An 8981-nucleotide genomic window follows, 5' to 3' on the forward strand; every position below is an offset into this window, starting at 1 on the left:
CAAAATGCACAGAGATTTGATTTTTCTGTTGTATCTCCTGGGCAAAAAGCACCACCCTTAAATGAGAGGCCTGAACCAATTTCTTCTGAATCAGATATTTCCCCCCCAGACCTTCCTGCACTGTTCTGAGTTTAAGATATTTTACTTCTTTAATTCCCTGCTCTGTGAAGAACAAAACAACTCTCTCCACGTTGCCTCAGTGAAGGTTCAATTTGTCCTTTCTGCTCCATTTCTTTGAGAGAGTTTTGCAGAAGAGCACTCGGGTTTAGAACCTTCCAAAATGAAATCCTGCTGGGGTAGGTAAAGTTTTCCTTTGGAAAACAAGAAAATCAGCACAACATATTGTGCTCCCAAGGCTTGGCATCGAGTGTGTTTTGGGGGAAATGTGAGAATTCTCACCACCTCTTCCAGCAGAACTGCAGGAGCTCCAAGCTGGAAGCTGTGAAGGGTGAGAGGCCCCCCAAATTTTGGAATGTGGGAGTGTGGTCTGTCAGGAACAGCACAGGGGAGGTTTGGAGGTTGGTGCTCCACAGCTCTTTTCTCTGCTTGCCAGAGGTTTGCTGGAACAATCCCTTCTGTTCCAAGGAAATGCAGTTCACTGGGATGGTGGGGAAAGATTTGTCTTGAAGTAGACAAATTAGAAACAATGAAGTAGAAGTAGAATTAGATTCTACTTCTAATTCTTGAAGTAGAATTAGAAACAACTCAGGGCTTTTGGGTCAGAAACTGGCTTTTGGGTCAGAAACTGGCTTTTGGGTCAGAAACTGGCTTTTGGGTCAGAAACTGGCTTTTGGGTTAGAAACTGGCTTTTGGGATAGAAACTGGCTTTTGGGGTAGAAACTGGCTTTTGGGGTAGAAACTGGCTTTTGGGGTAGAAACTGGCTTTTGGGGTAGAAACTGGCTTTTGGGGTAGAAATTCTGGATTATTACATGGACAGGTCATAATTCCTGTATTCCACGTGTCCCACCCTTCCCAGCTTTGGAGCCCTGTGGTGCCCGAGCTCAGGATTCTTGTGCCAGGAGTGTGTTCGGGGGCAGCACGAGATAAAACACCTGCAGCAAATACTTGTGTGCATTTATTTGCACAACACACATCACTTGGAGCATCTTGCTGGCTCCCAGCACTCGGAGTGCTCTCCTGAAGGAAGGGGGGTGTTATTTTGAGGAGTCGATGCCATCTGCTGAGCCCTGGGTTTGTTTTAAATAAGCTGGGCTGGTGTTGGCCAAAATCCAGGGACGAGGTTTGCAGCTCCTGGGAGCCACATATTGTTTTGGAGTGGTTACAGAGCAGGGATTGCTCAGTGCTGGCTTGAAAATACCAAGTGGTGATGGACCTTTCCAAGGCACCGGGAAAAAAACATCATGGACCTGGTGTGGCTGTTCCATCGCTTCCCTCTGGATGTGATTCAACATCCAGCAGTGCCTGGAAGAATTTCCTGGTCTGTACTAGACAGAAACACAGCTTTGTGCTTCTGCTCTCTGAGTTTGGGGGTGATAGTTGTGACTTCTCATCACTGCACCCCTGGAAACCTGTAGTAGCTCTTGGGCAGAGTCTATCAGGTGTTAAGGGTTGAGTGTCCCGGGAATTCCAACACTGGGGAGTGGAAGCAAAGAATATAATGTTTTCCACCTTGAAAATTTGATTTTTAGCTTCCCTGAAACTGCAGTAACCACCTACTTTAGTACTTTGTGTCCCAAAATACCAAATTACTGGCAGACTGGGTTTAGGACTTTGTGTAAACCTACACATGCAAAGATTTTCTCCTTTGCAGGAGTCAGGACATGTGTTATTCTGTTGCTCATGAAGTTTTTCCTGTTGGCTTTAGTTTGTAACATCTGGGTCTAAAGGAAGGAACCTCTGAAGGGGGAGAAAAGAAAAAAAAAAAAAGGCCAAATGGCTTTTGGAGCAGAAGCTTCTGCTCTGGGAGTTCAGAGCAGCTCTCAGGAGTCGTTGGTACCACACTGGTGAACCCCAAGGGTGTTTCTTGCTCTTCCTTTGTGCAGATATCATCATTCCTGAGAACGGGGAGCCCGTCAGCTCCAAGGACATCAAGTGTTGCATTAAACAGATCCAGGAACTGATTATTTCTCGGTTAAACCAAGCAGTGGCCAACAAGTTAATCAGCTCAGTGGACTATCTGAGGGAGAGCTTCGTGGGGACTCTGGAGAGGTGCCTCAAGAGCCTGGAGGAGTCCTGGGAGGTGTCAGTACATCCTGCCAGGAGCTTGGAGAAGCCCAAGGATGGTTCTGTGCACATCACGAGCAATTATCTCAAACAGGTACGAGGGGCTGGAGTGGCCCTTTGGAGTGGCTTGTTGGCTTTCTCCTGACCCAGAGAGGGTGGTGGGAGATGGGGATGCCCAGGGAAATCAGAGCTCTGGAATATGTGGGGTTTGGGGTCATTAAGGGAGGTGCTAAAACTGGGAACAGTCACTTGAGGGCCTAACACTTGATTTTCCTAAATCTGTATATAATGACGAGGTTACAGCCTAGAAACACCTCTGAGCTCAGTGCAGTAAATGAATTAACCAAGTGATTCGTGGGTTATACCACAGAGCACCATTCTTTTTCCATTTTCAGAGGGTCCAGCAAAGTTTATGGCTTGCAGAGTTTCCCAGATTTACATCTTTTCCTGCTTTCCAGATCCTAAATGCAGCTTATCACGTCGAAGTCACTTTTCACTCTGGCTCAACAGTGACCAGGATGCTGTGGGAACAGATCAAACAGGTATGGGCACCTTCAGCAGTTATTCCTGAGGATTTCCATCCCTGGAAGTGTCCAAGGCCAGATTGGAGAGGGCTTGGAGCAACCTGGGCTAGTGGAAGGTGTCCCTGGGGGTGGTACAAGATGGGCTCAAAGGTCCCTTCTGACCCAAACCATTCTGAGATTGCATGATTTTAACATTTAATGTCAAGCAAAGACCTCCTGAGTGTTTTCTTGAGCAAAGGAATGAAGGGCCCTTTGAAACTCGTGACTGTTTGGAGTAATGTTTATTTGGGTTTGTGGGTTTCCTGCCGGTTTTTGTTTGCTTGTTTTGCAGTGTATTTTGATTTAGGTCAATTCACTCTTCTCCCCCCAGAGCAGACCAGATTTGCTCTGGTTTTTCTGTTAAATTTCTGTCTGTTAAACCATTGATGGTGGTGAAATCCCTGCTCTGAGCTGCTGCTGACCTTTATTGCCTTCTCCCTCTCGAGATTGCTTGGCTGGCTGAGGGGAACACCACTCTGCCCCAAAGAGGTGCAGTGCAGACTGTCACAAACCTTGAGTCCCTCCTTCAGCCTGGCAGAGGGATCCAGCCTGGCTGTGCAGCCCCTGGATTTCTGTGGCCTCTAATAAAGGGTGGGGCAGGGCAGTTGAATCACCCAGGAATTCTGGGAAGTGGTGCATTCCAGCCCCTGGGATTTCCATACTGGCAAAAAGAAGCTTCACTGTAGATTTTGCCACTTTGGGAGCCTCTCTCTCCCTGATTTTCTGGGCTCCTGCTTATGCTGCCAGTTCCCTCAGCCCAGAAGCTGCACCAGAGCCGTGTGGTTTTCCAGCTGGTGGCTGTCGGAGCAGTTCCTGGTCACATGGGAAGGGATGGTTGGATTGTAGGAATGAACTGAGCAGCTGCTCAGGCAAATCAGACCTCTTATTTAGTGTGACATGCAACAGTATTGGGATCAGTGCCTCTGGGTTAGAATCATGGGATCCTGGAATGGTTTGGGTTGGAAGGGACCTTAAAGATCACCCAGTGCCACCCCTTTCCACAGGCAGGGACACCTTCCACTAGCCCAGGTTGCTCCAAGTTTATCCAACCTGGCCTTGGACACTTCAAGGGATCCAGGGGCAGCCACAGCTTCTCTGGGCACCCTGTGCCAGGGCCTGCCCACCCTCTGAGTCAATAATTAGCAGTTACTCCAAGGTGATTGTTTAGCCCAGCTCTGAGTGCAGGTGACCACGTCATTACCAGGTGTCTGAGCAAATCCACTGCCCCTGCACTTCTTCTGTGCCAGTGCCTGAGTGTTGTGTCCCGTTTTCCCAGATAATCCAGCGGATCACATGGGTCAGCCCCCCTGCCATCACCAGTGACTGGAAGAGGAAGGTGGCCCAGGATGCCATCGAGAGCCTCAGCGCTTCCAAGCTGGCCAAGAGCATCTGCAGCCAGTTCAGGACCAGGCTCAACAGCTCCCACGAGGCTTTTGCAGCTTCCCTGCGGCAGGTGAGCGTGGGCAGCTGCTCAGGAGGGTTTGTTTCGGGGCTGTGCCACTCAGGGAAAGAAACTTGGATTGCAGGAATAGCTGCAGGAGCAGCTGGTGCAGTTAATGCAGCCGTTCCGTGGGGAGAGGTGGCAGAGCCGAGGCGAGGGCTCTGACACAAGGTTTTATTTTTAAACTAGACATTCAGGGCCTCTCCACCTTGTTGCACTCTGGCTCCAGAGCAGCAGGGTGACAGGGTGTGGGTGGTATCTCTTGCAGTTGGAGGATGGCCACTCTGGCAGGCTGGAGAGGACGGAGGACCTGTGGCTGAAGGTACGGAAGGATCACGCTCCCCGGCTCGCCCGGCTCTCCCTGGAGAGCAGATCCCTGCAGGATGTGCTGCTGCACGGTGAGCACCCTGCCTGCTGTTCCCTGGGTTCCCACCCTCCCCTTCCTCCTGAGGCACTGGGAAGGAGTGGGAGGGCTGTTTTGCTCTTCACTCCATGAGCCTCCCGCTGACACAGCCCCAGTGCCTTGGATGCTGCTGCCATCCCGGGAAAGGCTCTGGGCTGCCAGGCTGGGAATGTGCAGGAGAAATCATAGAATTATAGAATCACAGAATCAGCTGGGTTGGAAGGGACCTCCGAGATCATCAAGTCCAACCCTTGATCCAACCTCACTGTGGTTCCCAGCCCATGGCACTGATGCCACATCCAGTCTGTCCTTAAAAACCTCCAGGGACAGAGAATCCACCACTTCCCTGGGCAGCCCATTCCAATGGCTGAGCACCCTCTCTGCAAAGAAATTCTTTCTAATCTCCAACCTAAACCTCCCCTGGCACAGCTCAAGACCCAGCCCTCTTGTCTTGCTGAGAGTTGGGTGGAAAAAGAGACCAACCCCCACCTGGCTCCCCCCTCCTGCCAGAGAGTTGTAGAGAGTGAGGAGGTCTCCCCTGAGCCTCCTCTTCTCCAGGCTGAACAGCCCCAGCTCCCTCAGCCTCTCCTCACAGCACTTGTGCTCCAGTCCCTTCCCCAGCCTCGTTGCTCTCCTCTGGACCTGCTCCAGCCCCTCCAGGGCCTTCCTGAGCTGAGGGCCCAGAACTGGACACAGCACTCCAGGGGTGGCCTCCCCAGCGCTGAGTCCAGGGGTTCTGTGGTTTAACGTGTGACCCTGTGTGCTGTAGTGTCTGAGTGTACCTGGCTGTTGTGCCTTGCAGGCAAACCCAAGCTGGGCCGGGAGCTGGGCCGGGGGCAGTACGGAGTGGTGTACCTGTGTGACAGCTGGGGGGGGCACTTCCCCTGCGCCCTCAAATCCGTTGTTCCTCCAGATGAGAAGCACTGGAATGACCTTGCACTCGAGTTTCACTATATGAGGTGTGTATCCTGAGGGCTTTTCTCCTTCTCCTTTATTTCACAGTCGTTCGGGTTGGAAAAGGCCTCCAAGGTCGAGCCCGGCCTGTGCCCGATCCCCACCTTGTCACCCAGACCTGAGCCCTGAGTGCCACGTCCAGCTCTGCTGCAGACATTTGAATGGCATAGGCAGGGCCTGATTTCCTCTAGTTTTGTTCTGGAGTCAGTGATTTGACCCCGTGGAATGCCAAGCTGCCATTCCTGACCTCGCCAGGGCACCTTGCCAGTGTCACTGCCAAGTGGAACGGGCACAGAGCGGTGGGCAAACATCCTCCTCCCTGCCTCCCGCTGATTCCCTGGTGTCTGTGCTCTTCAAATTCCTGCTGTTTTGCAGGAGTAAATTAGAATTAATAGACTATTATAGCAAACAGTTCTTCTCCCCTGATTTTTTGGTGTTGAATCATCCCCCCTTTCCCAACCTGTCTGAATCCACAAAGGGAAATGATGGCTCTGCAGTGCAGAAAGCAGCTTGTTTTCAGTAAACAGCTGCAGGCAGGTGCTTCAGCACAGACAGCTGAAATAAGACAGGATTTTGTTTGGAACTATAACCTTTAATAGGGCTTTTTTGAGTTTAATTGGCTCAGGCAGCTGGATATTCTTGTGGTGCTCTGAACTGTGAATTTTTCCTGCACAGGACCTTATTGCTGTGCGTGTTCCCTTTAGCAGGAGAGGCTTGGCCTGGGCTGGAGGGGATAAAAAATGACCAGTTTTCTGTGCTGAACCTTCTCCAGGTCCCTGCAGACACATGAGAGGCTCGTGCACCTCCACGGATCTGTGATAGATTATGGCTATGGAGGAGGCTCCAGCATTGCTGTGCTGCTGATCATGGAGAGGCTGCACAGGGACCTCTACACGGGGCTAAAGGTACCAACAACCTGTGTCTGTGTGTTAAACATCCATGCCCCATCCCTGGGAGTGTCCAAGGCCAGGTTGAACGGGGCTTGGAGCAACCTGGGCTCGTGGAAGGTGTCCCTGCCCCGTGGGGGTGGAACTGGATGAGCTTTAAGTTCCCCTTCCACCCAAACCATTCTGGGATTGTCTAATTTAAAAAAATTCACATCTAAATAGATATATATATAGATAGATCTGTAAGACAAAGCTGGAATTGCTTAGTTTTGATAATAAATAAGAGCAAGGAAAAGTAACTTGCACTTGCAGCAGGAGTGAAATGTGTGTGTGTTTGTTCCTCAGGCTGGGCTGGAGTTGGAGACACGGCTGCAGATTGCCCTGGATGTGGTGGAAGGGATCCGGTACCTGCACAGCCAGGGGCTGGTGCACAGGGACATCAAACTCAAAAATGTCTTGGTAAGGAGCACTCTGACATCTGGAGTCTCCCAAGACCTTTGCAGTGGGAGGGAGAAGCTGAAGTGAAGGAATAGATCCTCCCAAAGCTGGGGTGGTGTCAGCCACAGCTGGCCTGGCAGGGGAGGTTTCCCTCACTCCTCTTCTGGCCCAAGGCCTGGGGCAAAGGGAGCAGTGGAATGGCTGCTCTGGAGTGTAGGCAGCTTGAGCTCCAAGTGGGATTTCCAGTTCCTGGTCCTCTTAAATGCCAGCCACACCCTTGGTGTAGGAGACAGGTGGAGGCATGTCCTGGCACTGAGCTCAGCAAGGTGAGTGTCCAGGAGCAGCCAGGTAATCAGAGCAGCTCCTTAGGAACAAGTGCCCAACCCTCCCAGTGTAAACAGTTCAGAGCCCTGGGACTGAGCAGGGTGGTTATCAGCTGCCTCTGTGGGGATTCTTCTGCAGCTTGACAAGAAGAATCGAGCCAAAATCACCGACCTGGGGTTCTGCAAACCAGAGGCCATGATGTCTGGCAGCATTGTGGGCACACCCATCCACATGGCTCCAGAGCTCTTCACAGGTATGTTCCTCCCCTGAGCCCGCTGCTGGCCTGCCCTTGCCTGGAATTTTGAAGGCCATGACGAGGGGAAAGTAATAAAAGGACCACCCCCAGATGACCTGCTTCCAGTGTATTTTTTAGGTGTCAGTCTTGAAAGAGAACTGGGGGATTGATAGGCTTTGCTGAAGTGGTTGATACTTCTGCAGCTGGAAAGGTAAATTCTTAGTTATTAGGAAGCTGGAAGTACTTGGCTTTCATAGGCAGATCCTTCAGGAAGGATCTCCTGTAAGGAATTTCCAAGCTGTTCTGTCCTGTGGAGTGTTTTGAATTCACTCTGAGGGTTTTCCTGAGTCTTCCAGTAGCACTTAGAGGTTCATATCTCACTCACCAGAATCCCTGTGGTCTGTCAGAGCTGCCCCTGCTTGGATAGATTGAAATCAAATTGAGTCAACCCTCTTTGTGTTTAATTTAGAGGATGTTATTCTTATTAACAGTGGAATTCTCCTGGCCACAGGCTGGACCTTGACCTTAGATGTGAGCACTGGCTTAGCCCTGGGGCATCTGAGGTGCTCAGTCTTGGCTAATTTAGAGGGTGAACCTCCTGTGAGTGATTAATTGCCCAATTCCTGGGCTGAGAGGCTGATGTTTGGCTCTGACATCCTGGGCCAGGCAGAGCTGAGTCTGATGTTGGTGTTTAACTCTGAAATCCATCTGAGCACCTGCACTGGTCCCTGACCCTGAGTTTGGGAACTGCAGGTACAAGTTAAGTGTGAAAACCTGACAACTGGAAAATCTTAACTTTTATCCTTTACCTCATGTGTTCCTTCACACAAGTCTTGCCTTCTGGCCATGAAGTTGTGGTTTGAATTTGAAGGAGCTGAACACTAACTGAGCTCTCAGCCTGCTCGGGGTCCAGTGGTGAGGGTGACGTTTGTCCTGCTGACCAGATGTGCTTTTGTCCCAGGGAAGTACGATAACTCCGTGGATGTTTATGCCTTTGGAATTCTCTTCTGGTACATCTGCTCGGGCCACGTGAAGTTACCAGAGGCTTTTGAGAGATGTGCAAGCAAAGATCACCTGTGGAACAACGTTAGGAGAGGTAACAGAGGCTTGGTTGGACTCGGGTACTTTGTTGGAATAAAATCTGGGGGGATGAGGAAATGCATTTTTATTTTCTCATAACTCGAAGGTAGAAGTACAAGTTCACAGGGTCACTGAGGTTGGAAAAGATTCCTCCAGGACTGAGTCCACCCTGTACCCCATCCCCACCTTGTCCCCCAGCCCAGGGCACTGAGAGCCACGGCCAGACCTGCCTTGGACACCTCCAGGGGTGGGGACTCCAAACCTCCCTGGGCAGCCCCTGCCAAGGCCTGACCACCCTTTCCAGGAGGAAATTCCTCCTGGTGTCCAACCTGACCCTCCCCTGGCACAGCTTGAGGCCGTTCCCTCTCCTCCTGTCCCTTGTTCCCTGGGAGCAGAGCCCGACCCCCCCCCCAGCTCCCCCCTCCTGTCAGGGGGTTGCAGAGCCAGAAGGTCCCCCCTGAGCCTCCTTTT

The 8981-nt window shown here is 51.3% G+C and overlaps 1 protein-coding gene across 1 annotated transcript in view; it reads left to right on the forward strand.

The window, feature by feature from the left end:
* The window catches only part of DSTYK (dual serine/threonine and tyrosine protein kinase), a 16448-nt gene that overhangs the window by 5092 nt on the left and 2375 nt on the right, over positions 1 to 8981 (forward strand). Inside the window, exons 3-11 of the mRNA XM_017832080.1 lie at positions 2005 to 2279; positions 2644 to 2727; positions 4025 to 4201; positions 4458 to 4587; positions 5395 to 5551; positions 6319 to 6451; positions 6779 to 6892; positions 7334 to 7448; positions 8392 to 8526. Coding sequence (XP_017687569.1) covers positions 2005 to 2279; positions 2644 to 2727; positions 4025 to 4201; positions 4458 to 4587; positions 5395 to 5551; positions 6319 to 6451; positions 6779 to 6892; positions 7334 to 7448; positions 8392 to 8526 — 1320 coding nt within the window. The remainder of the gene's footprint in view (positions 1 to 2004; positions 2280 to 2643; positions 2728 to 4024; positions 4202 to 4457; positions 4588 to 5394; positions 5552 to 6318; positions 6452 to 6778; positions 6893 to 7333; positions 7449 to 8391; positions 8527 to 8981) is intronic.

This window comes from Lepidothrix coronata, unplaced genomic scaffold, assembly GCF_001604755.1.
Source record: "Lepidothrix coronata isolate B3197 unplaced genomic scaffold, Lepidothrix_coronata-1.0 Scaffold199, whole genome shotgun sequence".
Taxonomy (NCBI): Eukaryota; Metazoa; Chordata; class Aves; order Passeriformes; family Pipridae; genus Lepidothrix; species Lepidothrix coronata.